General features: G+C 42.1%; 1 protein-coding gene across 3 annotated transcripts in view; it reads left to right on the top strand.

The window, feature by feature from the left end:
- agap3 (ArfGAP with GTPase domain, ankyrin repeat and PH domain 3) overlaps positions 1-19,912 on the top strand; it is a 119,678-nt gene that overhangs the window by 66,058 nt on the left and 33,708 nt on the right. For all 3 annotated transcript variants that reach the window (XM_069684336.1, XM_069684337.1, XM_069684335.1), the window contains exons 7-12: positions 538-665; positions 918-1,073; positions 6,068-6,151; positions 10,336-10,440; positions 12,157-12,328; positions 18,808-18,957. In XM_069684336.1, coding sequence (XP_069540437.1) covers positions 538-665; positions 918-1,073; positions 6,068-6,151; positions 10,336-10,440; positions 12,157-12,328; positions 18,808-18,957 — 795 coding nt within the window. The remainder of the gene's footprint in view (positions 1-537; positions 666-917; positions 1,074-6,067; positions 6,152-10,335; positions 10,441-12,156; positions 12,329-18,807; positions 18,958-19,912) is intronic.

The following is a 19,912-nucleotide window of genomic DNA, read 5'->3' on the forward strand; positions in this document are numbered from 1 at the left end:
GACCTGAAGATTTTTTAGATAATCCACCGGTATTTTCTCGTCTTATTTCGGATTCAGTGACGCGAAACAGTAGTATTTCACTTTAGCGTCTCTCGCTGGGCCGTTCCTTTCAGAGGGAGGGGCGTAATGCACGCTGGGTGTTGTAGGAAACTAGAATGGGCGAAACCACGAGCTGTTTGTACTACTTTCTCCACAGCTATGGCGCCAATTTCAAATATTATTGCTTCAGACAGAACCAGAGAATACTGAAGAAATTACTGAAGCAATTAAACATATTTTCTACAGTTTGATCTTTGATAATGTTCTTTCAAAACTAGATCATTTCAGCATCTTATTTTGGGTATATCTAGAGTCTATCAAGACTTACAGACATTTATTATTTAATTGTTTTTATTGTGCAGAGAAACATGTATTTTTCTGGTTTCTATGTTCTCTTTGCTTTATGAACCAGTCCTCTAAAAATCTCTCCTTTTGCAAGTATTTATATCAGGAGGAGCTTGAAAGGATTAGTGAACAATCTGTTACTTTCTTCTCCAGTTGCCCAGAAGGTTGTGGCCATGAGGAAAAAGCAGCAGCTCTCGATTGGTCCATGCAAATCTCTCCCTAACTCTCCCAGCCACTCATCAGTCCCCGCTGCATCCATCCCCTCTGTTCACATTAACCAGGTAAGATCCCAATAATCAAGGAAGCTGTTATATAAAGACGTTTATGTAATTCTAAGGATAATCAGAACTAGAACGTCTATTATCAGTGTGGGAAAAACAATACAATGTCCGATATTATTAAGATTGTGTCCTAAATTCACCTGCTTGTTTATTGTTATTATTCCCTCTCCTTCTGACTCTCTGACTTTCTTCCTCCCTCCTCCTCCTTCCTCTCTCCTGATTCGGTTCCTCCTAATCTCTCTCGCTCCCCAGGCGGCCAATGGTGGGGGTGCGTTCAGCGACTACTCCTCCTCTGTTCCCTCCACCCCCAGCATAAGTCAGCGGGAGATGCGCATTGAGACCATCGCTGCCTCCAACACGCCCACGCCCATCCGCAAGCAGTCAAAGCGCCGCTCCAACATTTTCACAGTAAGTATGCGACAGCTGATGCAAAGCAACACCCACTCACATTACTAGGAGGCATGTTGCCAGGCACACTTTGTCCACCAGAGGGAGACAGGTAGCTCAAAATGCATCACAGCCACCTCTCCTGCCTCCCATGAAGGCAAAGGAAGCGTCTTGTTCACACAGCACAATGGGCAAAGGAGAAAAGACTTAATAGAAAATATATATAAGATCCCCAAAAATCTTTCAAAGCAAATATCAAAGATAAGCACTGTGGAAACAACTCTTCTCATTTCCTTTCTCTTTTCTAATTGGATGTACTAAATGCACATGGATTAAGTTTCTCATCTCACCCATAACAAACTAGGCCCTTTGTACTGTCTAAATCTTTGACCTCCCTCCCCCACCCCTCTTATTTTCACTAGATCCTTTCTTTGCAGTGATTTCCCTTTTGGGGAGAGACGGCAGCAACAAACCGCCAATGCCACCCCTCCTCCCCTGCCCTGCCTGACCAAGCTAAACTTAAAGTCTGAGCCAGCCAAAGCCCTGTTTACACGCTGCTAATAACGCATGCCCCCACCCTCCAACAACACCCCAGCTCCTGATAGAAGTGCTCATCCAGCCACTGATATAACTCCCCAGTCATCGCCCCACTTACTTCTGCTCTGGCCAAAATCCGATCTCGATCAATGAGATTCACTACCACACCACCAGAACCCCCCGCCCCTGTCTGCCTGCTCTCTACCCCATGTCCTGTCGTATTTTCTCTCTAACCAATAGCATATGTGTTCACTAACCACTCTAATTTCCTTAGCTGTCCTAAGCTTGTCTTTTTACTTGTAGCCTCTGCCCTCTTCCTCTACCCAGCCTGCTCCCCCCTTCTCTCCTCTCTCCTCCAGCCTCCCTCTCTGCTGCTAAGCCTCTCCTAATCTCACATAGCCCGACCTCTGCCTCTTAAAGCTTAGGGAGGTCTGTAGAGACTCTACCAAAAATGGTTTTGTTATTCTTCAAACCAGTGAGATTATTTGACGGAGGAGCCTGTTTGTGGCCTCCAAAATAAAAGCCAAAGTGTGTTTTCAAACTCGCAGCTAACTCAGCGTTTCCAGAGATTTAACCATCTCGATATTTCCCACGTTTTTTTTTATTATTTCTCCTGAACTTTGAACTTTATGAGGCACAGATCGGGCTATTTGAGATTACTCCCACCCTCCTCCACCTGTCTTCCTCCCCCTCACCTCTTTGACCCCTGTCTCCTACCTCCTGCCTTCTTCTCTCCCCATCTCTTTCTAACTAACTCCTTCTCTAACCTCCCTATCTACCTCCCCCGCCCCCTCCTCTATTCCTCCTCCTGCCTTCACCCTGTTACCTCAGCTGCTGTGGAAGCTGCAGGCTTTGTGGCCTCCGAGCAGTACAGGCTGTGTGCTAGCTCCCCTTGTTGTCTCCCTTCCCCCCTGCTAGGTAGTGACTAACCATGTCCACCAGAGAAATGAGCCTCTCCCCGTCCGCGTCATGGAGATGCCGAAGCACGCCACCTACCCAGTGTGGGTGCCGGAGTGGCAAGCCGAGCGGGAGTTTCAGCTCATGACCTTCTGAGGAGCAGCAAGCCGAGGGTGGGAGGAGGGAGGGTGAGGGAGGAGAGGAGGAGGAGAAGGAAGCAGAGGCGGAGGAAAGTAAACGGGGGCGATGACGACATTTCTTCAGTGACACTTGAAGAGTGCGATGGGCTCAGGAGAGGAAGACTTGCAGTGCCGACCTTTTTTTGCCGTTTTTCAAATCCACAAAAGAGAAAATATTTCGTCAACGCATCAAAAATCGAGGATGTCCCTTTCATAGCTTTGTCCGTTTTTCAAAATAAATCTGTGTCAGTTCTCTAAACGTCCTTACAAACAGCAGGCGGCCATTCTGAAAGCCTGTCATGTTTTCAACACTCTTGTAAGTAGTTCACTTTATGTTGATTCTGTGAGATTCAAAAGACGAACTCATCGAAAGAAAAAAATATGCCTTAATGTCATCAGTTGACAAGCTCGGACAGACTCACTTTAGTCATTACACACAAGGTATTTTGTTGATATATTACAAAGGAGAAAATTGCTGCAAGAATCCAGTTGTAATCAGATCTAATAGTAATATTTGTCACATTTGTGGCGCTGGCATTGGGACTCTTGAAATTAAGAAATATCCTTTTGCAAAATGCAGTTTATTCAGAGTAAAATGATTACTGTAAAGCTTTTTTTAAGAGTCTGATTACAAAAACATCAGATAGTTGAGCAGAAAAGCCCCGTAAAAGAAGTGAATCTTTTTCAATGAAACATTGTTTGGCAGATTTTTTCAATTAAGTAAATCAAACTCAAAGCTTTACTACAGAAAACCTTATCACTCTCCATCTATTCACCTCCCTCACAAATCAATTTCACCAACCACACTCATTTCAAGCCAGTTTTTGCCATTACCGTCCTCGGCCACTAGGTGTCAGCACAGTACACATAATTCTTTCCTAGTGCTTCCATGGTCAATAACTCTAAACAATCTGTTTTGTAATCTGTCTGTGGGTTCCTGACGTCTTCAGGCTGTCCGTCCCTTTTTGTGTTGAAAAGCACACCGTTTAGGAGTTGAAGCGAATATGACGGCATTTTTTATACTTAATTCCATCGAACTCATTCGTTCATCTTCATTTAGTCCATTTATTAATGTCCGCCATTTAGTGTTTCCCATATCACGTTTTTAGTCCTTTGACTTGTTACTCGATCTCCACGTATGACACAAAACCAAAAAAAAAAACCAAACAAAAAAATAACCATTTGACACTGTTTTTCAATATTTGCAGAGTTGTGCTTCTGTTTCCAACCTTTCTTCAACAAAAAGGGCTTTCCAACTCCTTCCGAATTAGAAGAGCATGATGGTTAAAAAAAAAAAAAAAAAAAAGAGTCCCCCTGCTTTGCCAATCCTGATAGAGAAGAGATTATTTATTGAGGACTAACAGCTTGTCACTGCTTTACCCTCGGTGCTTTCTCGCATTGAGGGTAATGCATAGACCTTGCACTATAAGGAAACCGTAGGACTTTGCGTGTAACGCAGCCTCAAGCTGAGTCCATTTGAGTGTTTGAGCGCACTCAGAGTAGACTGTCGAATATCACAAAGTGAGACAGACTGTAAGGACTCTTCTGGAAATGCCCCGTCCACCCTTTCCCCCCAGTCCCCCCCCCCCCCCCCCCCCTCCGATCCCAGCCCCCCCCCAATCCCCCCCAACTCTCATTCAGACACCCCATACAGAAACACGCTGTACAGTCAAGTCACTCTTGGAACTGTTATCCAGCCACCCAAAGGACACAACCTTTCCTTACATGACATCACACTGCCTTTTGCCATAAATGAGGACTCAAGGACTAGAGGTGCCAAGTTGTTTTTTGTTCTTCCTTTTAGATTTTCCTACATTCATTTGGTCCGTTGTTGTTTGATTCCTTCTTTTTTTCCAGGGAGTATTGAAGTATTGAATGAATTAACATTGTGGTTTAAATGTATTATTAAAGAGGTATTTTAGAGCAGAGTAACTTTGGGTAGTTTTATGAAGGCCTTCATAAAAACCAGGGTAGTCAGGTTGAGAGATATTATACTGAGAGTTTCCAACAAATGAAACTGGGTTGCACCGACTTGTATGAATGTAGTTAAACTTAACGTTTGTTTCCTTTATTTATTTTAAGTTATTTATTTTTGCACATTCAGTTTTTTTTATTCACTTATTTATTTTCATTTTTCCTAATTTAGGTTTGGTACAGAGATTATGAACTCTTGCATAATCGCTTTTCTATCATGAACGGATTGACGAAAATATAGACTGCTGTATATCTTGTATTGTATTTATTTTACAATGGTACTCTATAAAAAGTACATACATATAAGGAGTATATGAAATAATGCCTTTATTGTCCATCCTATATTTTGTGGGAACTGCAATGTTTGGCTCAATCTGTTGAATATTTTGAAGTGAATTTGTGACTTGCTTTGTATGGTGTCTGTATAGAAGCTAAACAAGTCATCATTAAAAAAAATAAAATGTTGGAAAAAATATAAACGCCAGAGTTGGTTTACTTGAACTCAGACTCTACCTCTTCTCCATTGGTGACTGGACATCTCTCATGTTCTGAGTGAGACCATACACACTCATGTCTGTCCCTGCCTGTATCTCATCTCTTTATTTGTTCTGGGGTGGGAACGTTAATTTTCTTTTGTGTTTGATTCACCTTTTGAGAATATCTTTACCGTCTAACTTTTTCTCCCAACGCAGGCATGACCAGAAACATGAAATGTTGACCGTTTCTTGCTTTTTTGACTCTTAAATTGTTTGCAAAGTGATTTTATGTTTCACCAGGTTTCACAGGTCAAAGATCGGAGAAAGCTACTTTAACTGAACTCTCCTGTAAAATAATCATTTTCCCTTCTCTCCCTTTAACCTTTTATAAACTTGTAAATGTATTAACTGGCTGCACAAGCCTCTATCAGTGCTACTATGCTAAAGGCACAGCTGAAGCTACGCTGCTATAGCAGCAGCTGGTCTGCAGGTCCGCTCAGGGCCCGCTCTGGGTCTCAAACAGAGGAAAAGGATCCCCGAAAGGGTTTCAGGGCTGAGTCATGACTCAATGTGTGGTCGTCCTTGGTCTCCTCTGTGTTGAGATGTGTCTAGTGTGGTCTTGGTTTGGTCTCTTATTTGATTTTTTTTCTTTTTAACTTGCACGTCGGTGTTACTGCTGTTTGTTACGCTGGTCTGCTTGTCTGTTAATTTCGAGCTTCTTTTTGAGACTTTTTATTTTGCAACGTCGAGTTTCTCCACAAATACTGCAAATGCTCAACACACAAACCCTCACCACCCACCTCTGACCCCCAGTCTCTCTTCCTCTCTCCCTCACCCACACACACCCCAACATACACGCCCCAAAAACTCACCTCACACCCCACAACTCCCTCTCTGCTGTGCCGTCGGTGTGTCGCTTCAGTTGCTGACTGATTTTCTTGTTTTCTTGCAGTCACGGAAAGCCAGTGAACAATCAAAGAGCGTTGACAGTAAAACAGACAGCATAGGCAGTGGAAGGGCCATACCTATCAAACAGGTAAGCAGCTTTTCTCATTTTTACCCTACATTTCTCATAGTCACCCTGGTAAGTATGCTCCCTTTTTGTGATATTATTTTCTCTTTAACGTTGAAATGCTGCACTGTAAAGATTAAGATGGATAGCCTGCAGAGTGATGTGTGATTTGGGCAAAGTCATGCATGACTTTAACCACTAGATGGCGACACATTACAACACAACAAACTACCTTCATGTTAGTACAAGTATCGCTGAGCAGAGGTGCAAGAGAGAGGAAGTCTGGGGGTTTAGACTTAATATGAGAACGATTATTAGCAAATAAAGGTCTCTTTTGTTGTAAATCACACACCTTTTAAATAAAATATATATTGTTTTTGATGTTTTAAAGGTACGATTGATTTATTTTTGCCCTGGTAAATCAAAGGTAAATTCACGTGTGATTCAGTAGCTCTTTCATGGATAATGACTATATATATTTTGTGTTTCACAATTGACCATAATTGAAAATGCAGGCCTTTTTAATGGTGTGTTTACAAACACTTCCAATGCTAACAAAGCGCTACAGAAAAAAATATTAGTGTTGTTGTCTTTAGTGTTATTGTGACGTGTTAATCCATGTATTTTAAGTAGTTTAATTTGGGAGACATAATTCCAATCTTGTGATCTTTTTTTTAAACACTCTTGCATTTGGATAATGTGTTACACCTTTAATATGAAAATGTTTGCTCCCAGTGAAAATTATTCCTAATGGTAATGTGTGGGAGGTATTTCTGCATAAACGTTAATACATGCATGTCCAGATTATCAACTATGACGGCTAAATGAGCGGAAAATTTCATCAGACTTCCTCAATGGCCTAGTTTTCTTTACACAATTTTGTAATGTAATAATAATTTATTACATAATTACATTAAATACTAAATACAGGTTTACTAATATCACAGCCGTCTAAATGTAAGTGTAGCTGAATATTTTCCCCATCTTAAAGAATTTGCCCGAATATTTTTGAAGGTCTTCTTTATGATTTATCTTTTGTGTATTTTCATGAATTGCTTTAAGAGACGGATCAGTGAATTACACATCTGAGTGAGGATCATTTCTAAAGGTCCGACAGTGACCGAAGGAGAAGTAATTGACCCATTGATTAGTAATCACTCGTGATTATATGAGGGCTTTTGAAAATGGGTCAGCATCCTTATATTATCCTCTCTACCTGCAAATGATAGAAGATAATGTCCTTTTTTTTTTTTTTTAAATGATAAACCAGACCTTCTCACTCCCTTTGGTAGAAAATTGCCCAGACTCCGGTCCAGCTGGAATAATGACAGGGTGACGCTTCCAAGCCCCCTCGCTCAATCAGAAAATAACGCTTTGGGGAAACTGGTCTAACAGAAACAGTATCTGTCGGTCGATCCGTCTGTCACTGATGGTATATTTTCACCTAATACGTAGAAAGGGTTCATGATTTTATAAATTGCAATGAATGAAGTCGTCACAATTCTTTTAAATCAAAGTCATACTTATGAACACAACAGAAAATTAAACTCTGGGTTTAATTAGCTTCACATACTCTCAACATAAACATTTAAAACTTCTTCTAAAATGTAAAACGAAAAGATCTCATTCCTGTTTAATCTTGGTAAAAGTCTCATTTTATGTAGTTTAGTGTAATTCCCTGATCTGATGAGTGCAGGTGAGCAGGAGGTCGGTTTCCACAGCTTAGAAAGAATCCCCTCTGAGCAATCTTTACTGTAAACTCCCCCATTCTTACCCAATACACTCTGTGGAGCCTCGCTTCTAAAGTCCCGGGCCAGTCTCCCCGAGTATCATGGCAACTTTTGACAAGATAAGCCACCCCCTGTTTTTATCTACAAAGGCTTTTATTTTGGAAGGGGGCTGGAGTTGTGGCTTTACAGATGTGTGGAGGGAGGGATGGAAGGGGGGTTTGTGGTATGACTGCCTGATCTGCAGGCCAGTCAAATGCACAATCAAGGAGATCAAAGTGTCAATGTGTGCTTAATTACCAGTCCCCCCTCACCCCGTAGGGCCAAATTACACATGACCCCCTCCTCTCCTTCTCCCTCTGTACCTACCCCCCTCCCATCTATAAAAATAGTGAGTGGGGATAACAATGCGGTCACTGCTGAGGAGCCGCCAACAGCTTCTCAGCGGTGACTGCATTCTTGCCCCATCATCAACCCCCCCCACCCGACACAGACACCAACACACTTTTTTCTCCTCCACGGCCCGTCACAAAGGGCCGGCCTATCTGTCAGCCACAGTGGCAGGATGCAGCTTTTCTCCTGGTCGGCTGACAAAAGAAGAGAAAGACACTATCTCCTCAGTGTAGATATCACAATTGTGTGGACACAGAGAGCGCGTCTGACCAGCGGCCTGTTTCCTTATGTCGCACAGGCTGAACATCTCTTTCTCTGTGTGTGTGTGTGTGTGTGTGCGCACGGTGTGTGTGTGGCAGTGCTGAAAGGCTCCACACACGTTACCATCCGACATCAAACTATCACATAAAGAACTCCAGCGTAGATTACACAATTATGATGAATTATCTCATCATTCGTCAAGCTTCCAATTACTGAAAGTGACAAGATATATCACAGCCATAACGAGCAACTGATCAAATAAAACAACAGAAAAATTAGTCGGCGTGTGTAAACACTTCACATTATTGTCTCAGTATCTTTATTGATCTGCTTCACGGCTCTGATAAATATACGAAGCTCCGCTCTGATTGCATGTATAGATTTATTTCTGCTTCAGTAAGGCCACGAGATGAGCAACATATTTGCTTGTAAAACATGCATTATAAAGTTGCCGGAGGCCCTGTGACCGGATCATTTACTTTGTATGATTAGAGAGCCATTTGAAAAGTGTTTACAGTTCTTTTATTGACTAAATTGAGAAGAGTCTGGGCAGTCAGCAACTTATCGATTGAAGGACACAATGTTTGTTCCTGAGAAATCAACAGAGGCGTCAGTAGTTATGAAAGAGTTAACCGAGGCTTTCTTATGTGAAAAATAACAGTTGGATTTAATTTAATTGCAAGACTTTTACTTTTTATCAACTGCTTTTTATTTGGACAAAAATTAAACAAAATATGACAACTTTCCCCCCCACATAATATTTGTTACACTGTTATAATATTAGAGAAGTGTAAGATTTTTTGGGGGTACATTTAAAGAAAAAGTCCCGCTCTGTCGAGAATATAAACAAGCAGGTATATTGATTAGATACCAAGAAGACCAAAGTCTTGAGTCCCAGCATGCAGTAGTTGCCCCCCCTCTGGATGAATCAGGCTCGGGATTAGGCTGATTGTCGGCAAACAGCCTGGTGCCCAGGTCACCGAGGGTCAGCTTTTCCTGATGTGTTAATTAGGATTAAAGCCTGCAGGATGGGCCTGGCTGGCAAAATACTACCCCTTTAACCCCCCTCCTTTTTAGGCTCACACACACACACACACACTCACACCAGCCCTGGCTGTAAAAGCACAAACATTGCCCCGGCTTAATCCCCTAATTAAGCGTGCCCCTCCTCGCTATTTAACCCCGGAGAGCCTCCTGGCCCTTGCACTCAGCAGCGTTTGGTCACCTCCAGCAGAGGAACTGCATTGTTTACCAGTGGATTTACTCAGCAGATAAGGAAACCATCTGAGGCCCTAAAAGGCTCCAGAAGATAAAGTAGAAAAGAATAAGAGCTGAGTGGACTTTGAAGAGGGGAGATCACACTCCCTAATCCCCGGATTGAGAGGTCTTCCAGAGTTCAGCATGTTATGTGTATGAATGCAGGGAGGAGGTCTGGCAAATTGGATTGTCCCTCTCTCTCTCTCCCTCTGTCTCTCTAACTGAAGGGCCTCTGTGCAGGAGGAACGTGGCCAATTTTGATCCTTTAAATATTCACCAAAGAAAAACTAACACATCATGAAAGCCAAGAAATTACAATAAAAAATGATTGTTAAAGGGGATTTAATTACAAATAATAAATGTCATACTGGTTCATAATTGTGACTTGAAATTATGTTTGTTTCCTTTGTTACTCAGCGCAAAGAAAATGTTCAATGTAGCTGCTGAAACAAATCAGTAATAACAATAATAACGCTGTTTTATGGTAGTTAACATCCATAATGGCTCATATCATCCACCATGCTGCTCTGAGAGGAGCAGATGCTCACCGTGATGTCTCGTCTCTTACAGGGAATCCTTCTGAAGCGAAGTGGCAAATCCCTCAACAAGGAGTGGAAAAAGAAATATGTCACACTGTGCGATAACGGCGTCCTTACTTACCACCCCAGTTTACATGTAAGTCCAAACCCCTCCTTCTTATTTCCTCTCCCATTTCTTTTCCAATCGTCTTAATGTGTTTGTTACACCACTGTTTGTACTTGAGGGTGCTGCAAGACGTTTTAACCGCTCGATGCGATTAGATTTACCACCACTGCTTTAGCAAACTGGATTGCAACCTTGTAGGCTCATGTTTCTACAGAGACATATCGCTGTATATAACAGCTATATTAGCTAACCCTGTGGCTTTAAGCTTAGTATTAAGAAACGGGGTGTCCTAGTGGTCATCTCTGCTCCCCCCGTGGTGCACATCCCCGGTGTCGGCTAATGGAGACATGGCTGCGCTGCTGCGTGCCCGCCGCGCCCAGGCTCCACGCTGGCTTGTATTTATAATGGTTCTCACCGCATGGCAGCAGAGCCTGACCAGCCTCCCACATCCATCTTTGTCAGAATCCTGCTGGGCCGCTAATACCTCTTAAACACTCGGCTGGCTGGCAGCAGACAGCTCAGGAGCCCGATGCCACTGTCAGAAATGCCCGTCTCTCTCGGAAAATCCTCCCATCACTCTCGGATTCTTCCAGTTCTGTGTTTGAGATTATCGGGGAATTCAGGCGACGTAAAAGCAAAGATATTTGAAACATCTTGTCTCTAACTTTGAGCACAAGCCCAACACTTGGACGTGAACCTTGTGTGTGTGGCCTTGTTGCACTGACAGTGTGTTAGTGGTTTAATTTACAAGCGGTTATTAGCAGAGCGGAGCTGTGCTACAGTGATGTATGTAATTGACTGAACAGGCTATCTCTTGATCATTACAGCTATTACAGGTCGTAGGGGCAATCTATGAATCTATGAATCTGTTGACTTACGGAGAGAGGTGAAATAAGGGAGACAGTTGCATTAGCGCCGGAACAGCTCGAGCTCATTTTGAGCAGCGGAGCAGAGAAGGAGTAAGAAAGGGAAAAGGGGGAAAGAGAGAGAGATTGAGGGAAGGAGAGAGGGAGGAAGAAAGAGGGAGGGAGCCAGACTGAGAGTGGAAGAGGGGAACCTTTAATTTCGCAGTCAGCCAAGCCATCCACACAATCACCTTCTGTTAATTCTATCTGCTACATCAATTAAATTGTTTGTAGAAACTAATTGAATGTGGCTTAATCACACATCTTAATAGCTTTGCACGCTTCGATCTGGCTGTTAATTCCAGCAATAAAATGAAATGAGAGCGCTCACTGGGTAATTAGCGAGGAGGCTTGGGAAAGAAATGAGTGCTTTATGACACGGTAATAAAGCAGAGGAGCCGGTGGGGGGACGGCAAAGGCCGAGCTCGCCTCTTTCTGGGTCTTTTTCTGCTGAGCCCAATGATTTTCACCTTGGCTTCCCACATTTGGGCAGTAGTCGCTTTAAACCAAATCAAATGCCCAAATTGAAAGTGAATGAGACTGTTTGCATTCATTAAGCCTAACATCTCGCTATTTGGAGAGGCGGCGTGGGCACAGGTGATGTATAATGGCTTTACAATCATTTTTCCACTATCACACACCCCTAGTGGAAGGTCTGAGATGGGTTGTGACTAATGGGGACGGAAATTGAATAGTCTTTTAATTTGTTTTTCTTTCATAATTCCTGGATTCTCGCAGGTCCACTGTGGATAATCAGTGTCTGAATCGAGGGAAATATTAAGACTAATAGTCACCATTACCATTCTCACCTATTCATGTCCTTTTTTATTCACTTCCATAGGACTACATGCAGAACGTGCATGGGAAAGAGATAGACCTGCTGAGGACAACAGTCAAGATTCCCGGGAAGCGACCCCCCAGAGCGGTGGCCACCGTCGCCCCCACGGCTAGTCCCAAAACCAACGGGCTGACAAAGGACCGCAGCACCTTGCAGCTGGGCATAGGAAACACAGGTATGATGTCCTGCCCTTATTACAAGGCAAGAGAACAGAGTCAGAACTAAAACTCTACTTCTTTGGCACATTTAATTTCTAGATTGATGCACAATTTTAGATGTTTATTTTACACTTTATGACACCTTTACAAACACAATTTTATTTAGTGTTCTACTGGAGCTAATGATGAATTTGTATAGTGTTTTAATTTTAAGGTAAGTCTTGTTTAAGTGGTCAAATAGCATAAAGTTTTTATGGAAGTGGCTGCACTAATGAGAGTATATAATCAGGCCTTTTTAAACACTAATAACAGCAAGGCTTTTTGCTAGTCCTTCATAGAGCTCATAATAACAAACCAAAGGCCAAAATATGTGCTTAAATACGTGAAAACAAAAGTTTGTGTACTAATTAGAGATGGCGCACATTTGTGTCATACAGGCATAACTTTAGACAATTTACTGTAATCTGTAAAAGTGTCATAAAATCACAATATTCAATATTTGAAAAATTTGCCGGTCAACTCTCTGGCCTATTTAAAGTCACGTCATGTTGAAGTCACCAGAACCTCAAACCTCTAAGGATGCACCGATGCATCAGCTGAACATCAGAATCAGCCGGTATCGGTCGTGTTGACAGACATCGGCCCATCCGCAAATAAGGTGGCATGCGCCCATGGCAGTAGCCGATGTTTTTATGCTTTAACTGTGCAGTAAATTTAATTGTTACATAAAAGTATTTATGTTTTCAGAAAGATTTTTGTTAGGCTACTTAAGCACTGAAACATGTTTGTACTATGACCAGGTGATTGTAAAACAGGCTACAGAGGCTTTTCAGGCAGGTATTTTTTGGAAAAAGAGTTTGAATTTAATATTGGGAATTTGAAAGATTAAATTCATGCTTTCTCAAAGAGTATGATGAAGGCCTGAATACATTTATTTTTTTATAATTAAAGTTAATTTTGGCCTCTTATCCAGACGAGGGCATTAATAATTACAAAAATTACAGTTACTGAAAAAAACATCGGCATCAGCAAAATTGTTTCAAACATCTGTGTCTGTATCAGCCTTGATTTTCTCAATCGCTGCCTCCCTACCGACCTCTGTATTACACACTCTAAACTAAGCTCCGTTTTTATTTTATATTGTAGTTTTAATTACTTTAACATAATAAATATAATGACATTATTTACCTGAAATTGAAATGATGGACAAGGTAGGTAATGTTATACACCATGTACGCCCCTAAAGAGGAAACCGATTACAGGTATGATGTGTAATGGTTACTCAATGAGTCTGTCATTACTGTACTCATTTTCTAAGTCCTCACTTTGTGATTAATCATAAAAATGAGTCCCAACAGGTTAATTATCTACTTACGGTATGTTTCTTTCATGCAAATTAGCCGCCTCGTAGTACACACAATGATGACTTAATGAGCGTCTGTGAGAAATCTATTAATTCTCTTAATTACTTAACAGGGAATTAAATATTGTGTTTAAACATTATGCCCATGTTTAAGGAAATACTACATAAGTTTGTTTATGTTTTCGCTCTGTGACACTGACCTAGTTATTTTTCATCCGTTATGGTAGTATGGAGGGGTCAGGGTGATGAAAACCACTTTGGTCCTGAGCATCGTGCCAGGGTTTCTCCACCTTTCAAGTTTAAAAATAGAGCTCTTCTCCCAGCGAGCTGCGCCACCGGAGGCTGCACAGAGTCTGGCAGGCTTACAGAGGGGAAGCCAGTGATTGGATTTAGGGGTTAGGATTAAGAGTAATTAATACTAATTAGCAAAGCGATCCCCAGAGGGAGGCGGGGGTCCTTCATCGGCTGTGAAATGGGCACTGTGTTTCCATCATTAAGGCTAAGGCTAACTGGCCGAGAGTGGGTTCGGAGCCAAAGACGGGTCAGCAGGGACCATTAGCACTGTCCAGGCAGGTTACTGTTAAACCTGGCCAAGGTGCTGCCACTGCTGAACGGGTTAATCAGTCAAAAGCAGAAAGATGTAGGAGTTTACAGAGCGGAGGACGTTGCATAGAGGTTGTTCAAACTCTCAAACTGTTCACCTTGAGCGCTGGGTTGAGGGGAGTCATTGGGGCAGACAAAGAGCCGTTAAAAACGGGTCACACCGGATTGGGCGGATACAGCATCAACTGGTTTGTTATCTCGTGTAATTCTTTTTTCTCTACTCCAATAATGTCGTTTCCTCCTGTTTGTTGGAAAAAGAATCCTCAATGACAAATTCCCAAGATTTTCTGTTGCCATCCATTTGTGCATCAGGGAACAATGAGAGGGAGATTTGCCTTAATCTCCACTTAGGAAAAGAAAGGTTACAAATCACATCAGGTCTCTCTCTGGGTGGAGGACCCTCTTCTGATTATGTGATCGGGATTTTGATTTCATTAGACGTGCAATTGATGAAGGGAACAAAGGGGTAATTTTTCATTCACGCCGTCCAAATCACAAGCCTTGTCTGTGCCTTTGGTAATTCATTCATTCCTTAGATCTAAAGACCTTTATAATCACTGGGAGAAGAGGGATAGGGACGAAGAGAAGGAGGGGGCGGAGAGGATGGGGGGGAGATGAGAAGATGAAGAGGAGAGGCTGAGGAGACAGAGAGTAAATGAGAGAACGCATGCGCCCACGAGTTTGCCGAGCGGGCCAGGTTTAATTCCTTTGCTGGGTGCGGAGCGGAACCATTTTAAATATGATCCTCCGTGTTAACACGCATCCTGCCGTGTCACCGGCGACAGATACATTGTATCAAAGTATTAATGGGCCCAGTCACTTTGAATCAATCCTGTGGGAGCGAGAGATGCATGAGGAAGAGGTGGAAGTGTTTAGCTCATTCCCTCCTCGCCCTGTACCACAATTTGTCTCCTGCTCTCATCTACAGCAGAGAAGAAGCAGCACTCAGTGACCAGCAGGACCTGCCCAGTGCCAACATGACAGTTATTTAGCAAACTATACTATTATATAGTTACACTCCCAGCTGTATTGTTTTAGCTGCCTTTCTTAATATTAGATCAGCTCTAGTACTCTGTGAATGACACCACCATTCTGAAGAGATACAACCATTCAGTCAATCAATTTTGAACTAATTTAAAACTGCCCTTGAACACTTTTTTAATTGTATAAAAGTTCAATCTTCGATTTTTCATTTGCAGCAGTTCTACATTTTAACCACTTTTCAGCACTGTAAGCCGTCCAATTTCATAATTTCATGTTGTTTAAATTAGCTAAGCTACTCCTCTCTCTTTCCATCCTGTCCTAACATCTTTACATACCAGCACTTATAAGCTAGCAATGTCTGCAATCATCCTGACACTACAAACCACATTATAAGGCCTAAATGAAGAAGAAGATAATGTTACATTTGTGCAAAAATAAAGAAATATATTTCCATACCTAAAGGTTTATTGATTTATTGCATACAGTTTGTATAGGAACAACATATAATGCTCAGTAATGAACATGCGGGGGGGGGACTGACAGCAGCAGCAGCAGCATCAGTGGTGGAGGACGGGTGGGGGGGACGTGTGTCTGGGTGTTGGTCAGAATGATGATGGTGGATTACACACAGCCGCAGATGATGTGCTGCCCGGCCCACATTACCATGAATGCTTCATTATCCCGCTACTTGTACATAATGGCAACAACTCCACGGAGGGGTCAGGCCTTGTCACGGCTCATCAACCCACTGACGGGCCCCGGCCTAAAGAGAAATGAGAAGCAAGGCAGCGCTGCTCCCCGCTAATCCATCGCCTCTACTTAACACGCGAGCCCCAGATAGCCTGCAGAACACACTGTATGGCTTTTGTTATCTCTTTATACACATGACGACACAGTCGGGAAGAAATATTCATGATGGTGGTTTTGTGCTTTAAAGTTTTTGTTAATTTTGATAAGAAAGTTAAGAGTGGAATATTCTAGAATTATCTGAGATAATGATGAGAAAAGTGTCACTTTAAAAGTTTCCTTTGCTTGCAAGAAGCATTCAGCAGTCATATCATGATGTAAAAATACTTAAAAGTTAAAGACCTCCTTTAAATATAGTATCATTACTTATGCATAAAGATGTAGAAAGCATGCTAGTGTTCTGTCTTGTCTTGATAACACTTACTCTGACTACTTAATGCCATTTTGAGGAGGTTAATGTATAAAAATGGATGATATTTCTTATAAAAACTATTATTTTACTTGTATGGAAAATACTAATTTGATAATTTACTAACTTGAGCTGCTAATTCAATGTAGTGAGGTAGAAAGAAACACACGATCCTCTGATATGTAGTGGGATAGAAGGATGAAGTCACAGAAAAGATGGATAATCAAAGAAATTACACTTCAGTTTGTATTTGAAGAGAAATCTTGTTACTTTTTTTTACCTTCACCTCCATCGACAAACTTAGGGTTTAGTGTCAGCAAATGTCAGATAATCATCAAAATCCCTCTGAAACATCACATCATGTGTTTGCACTCTACTGTTAACAGTCCTTTTGTATCATAGTTTTTATTATTTTAAACATGTAGTTTATTGAAATTGAGTAATTCATGATTTATAGTAATGTCATCACTAAAGTGTCCCTGTATTTATTCTAATCGTTTGGACGTCAGTCGTCGTCGTCAGGTCACTGTTAGTCCGCAGTGCTGCCTCCTCTGAAGCTGAAAAGCACACTGGAGTCAGGCCTGGCTGGAGCTGAGACTACAGTGCTCTTTTAATGCCACAAGCTGATTATTTCTCCACTGTAATTACATTATCCTCCCCTTTATGCAGGAGTGGTCTCTGGGGACTAATGGATACAGCCATGTATAATTCATTCATCATTAGCATCCAATTTGACAATTAGACCTGATTGTTGAATTTTAAATATCAATCTAAGTTGCAGAGTAGTTATCTAACAGTTTTTTTTCCCTGTCTCCTTTATGAGGAGACAAGAGTCAAACTTTGGAAATAAAGAAATCTTATTATAATAGTAGAAAATCAGGAATTACCTCGAGACAATGAGGTGATTAAACATTAAGACGTGTCATTTTAGGTCTTTGCAACACAATGCAACACAGTCCTGTTGTATTTCAAACAATCACATTTGTAAATATTCCCTTTTTTCAATTCCGTAATAAGAGCAACAAAAGAGCTTTATGAGCTGATTTTATGTATCATTCATCCGTCACTTTTTAAAAAACAAAGTTTTACATTTTCTTCTCAGTACCCCTACTCCTCCGCTCTGTTCCCCCCTCCTCCTCCTCCCTCCTCCTCCTTCTCCTCCTCCTCTGCTCTGATTTCAGCATGCTAATTTAGTCGGTGCTCCTCAGCATGATTCCCTCGCTCTCTCTCCCCTTCTTGCTGCGATTCTGCTCCCTCCCCTCTGGGACCTGAAGATTAATATTCCTGGGCCCAACAAGATAATTACTGATACTAATTAGACATGATTATGTGAATTTGATACACTTATTACTCTAGATAATGAGTAGGACATATTATCCTAACAAGCACCCGTGCCGCTTAGTTTACTTTATACACGACCCACACTCTATATTTTCTGTTATTGTCACCTCAATCAGAAACTGATATTCTCTTGTAATTATTGAATAAAAGGCCTTGATGTGTGATACCTGAAAAGATGAGAAAGCATTGTTGAGAAAATCTGGGACATGGTTTGTTTTCAAAAACAAAGCCTGTGAAAATTTAACCTGTAAATGTCAGAGCGACGCCTGTGAGACCTCTTTGAATTGTATTGTTTAGAGGGATGTAACTGTGCAGCCTGTAAAAGGGTTATTGTGTCAAAAAAATACTGTGAAAATTAACTTTTCTAATGGCAAATAAAATCTTTTCTTGTAGTTTATTCAAAATATGTTCTTATTAGTGCAGTGTTTCCTTTTTAATTAAGACAATCATACAATTTATTTATTTATTCTATTCATTTTGATGCATTTCAAAGCAGGTAATCTGACTTACGTCAAGTGACTGGAAGTGTATCGATGAGTTTCTCGGAGTAGTTAGCATGTGTTGTAGCGACTGCTCACGAACAGTCGGGAAGGACCCCACATGGCGCAGCCTAACCCATGAATTAGTAAAGAGAGCCAGGCGTCCGCGGCTCGCCTGATTGGAAGTTAGGGAGAGAACGCCTGCTGACGCCAGTGGAGATCGATGTGGCAGTCAGAGGGATGAGGCGAGATAATTAGCGTTCAGAGTGTATCTTGTTAATTAAGGGCTAATTAGAGGCAGAGGCGGAGGGAGAGGGTTTTGTGTGTGTGTGTGTGTGTGACTGTGAGTTGTTTGACAGAGGGATGCGCACAAATAAGATGGCAGCAGCGTTGCAGCGCTGTAGAAACTACAAAACTGTTAACTCAATTACACCATTATCACTGATAACAGAGTTCTTTTGGTTTTAAATGAAACAATCCTCCAAGGCTATGTTTCGAATTCAAACTGCTGTAAGGACACACGAGACATCGATTAATCTTCTTGTGTCTGTCACTTTATTTTCATTCCAGGCGCTCCTCACTCCAACAGCAGTACATCCCTCCAGACGGGCGCGTCCGTGTTTGGCGGCAGTAAGGATGGCATGCACCAACGCTCCTTCTCCGTGTCCAGTGCAGACCAGTGGAATGAAGCCATCAACACCAGTACAACGAGCGGAGCCCGTAAGAACTTCTACATTTACACCACCTTAAACGCTTTCACCATGCATAGTGCAATCAAAGAGTCTAATATTAGTACCAAAAATATAAACAAAACGAATCTGATCTAGGGATGCAGCGTGATGGAGTAATTTCCCGAGTTTCTCAGACAGGTGGAAGAAGCCTCATTTTCATAATTAGGTGATCAGGGCTGCGATCGCTGTGACCTTTTTGGCTGCTGCTCCTTGATAGAAGCAGCGCAGCGTTAACACAAGAGGAACAGGGAATGTTAACTTCCTGCCATCCATGCAACTCTGCTTAATGCCTCTGTGTCACATCGCACCTTGTCACTGTACTTGGGTGAAGTAAGATAATATATTCACCATGCATGTCACCACAACCCCCCCCATCCTGTCTTTACCTTCCATCTTACTCTTATCCCCCCTCCTCCCCTCCTCCTCTGTTTTCCTCTCTTTTCTTCCGAAGAGGAAAATGAATGCTTTTTGGGGGAACCATTCATCACCAGTTATTTCCCTCTCTTTGTGGTTGGCAGTAAAAAAGCACTTAAATGCACATCAACAGAATAACAGTCATTTCCATGCATGTTTGCACTCTGGTAGTTCTCATTAGCACGGCGGCGGCTCCCCCCCTCCCCATGGGCTCCCAGGGGCCCCGGCAGTTTAAAGAGCGCACTTTACGAGCGCTGCTGGAGTCCAACTGCACGGCCCTCGTGGTTCCGCAGACAAGCCTGTCTCTCATTTGGAGCTGCCAAACGATCAATTCTGCCTGGACGCAGGCACTTCCATCACCCCCTACCCCTGTCTCCCATCAGCAGCATGCCCAAAGCAGAATTACTTAGATTCGTGGGGTCCTCAAATAAATGAGCGCGAGTGTGTGATGTGTATGTGTGTGTTCTTTCTGATTTTTTTTTGTAAGTGTTTGTATGTGAGTTTTTTTTCTCCATGAATCGTGTTTGCAT

Source organism: Semicossyphus pulcher, unplaced genomic scaffold (genome assembly GCF_022749685.1).
Source record: "Semicossyphus pulcher isolate SPU_LCO1_2020_fin unplaced genomic scaffold, fSemPul1.0.p SCAF_7, whole genome shotgun sequence".
Taxonomy (NCBI): Eukaryota; Metazoa; Chordata; class Actinopteri; order Labriformes; family Labridae; genus Semicossyphus; species Semicossyphus pulcher.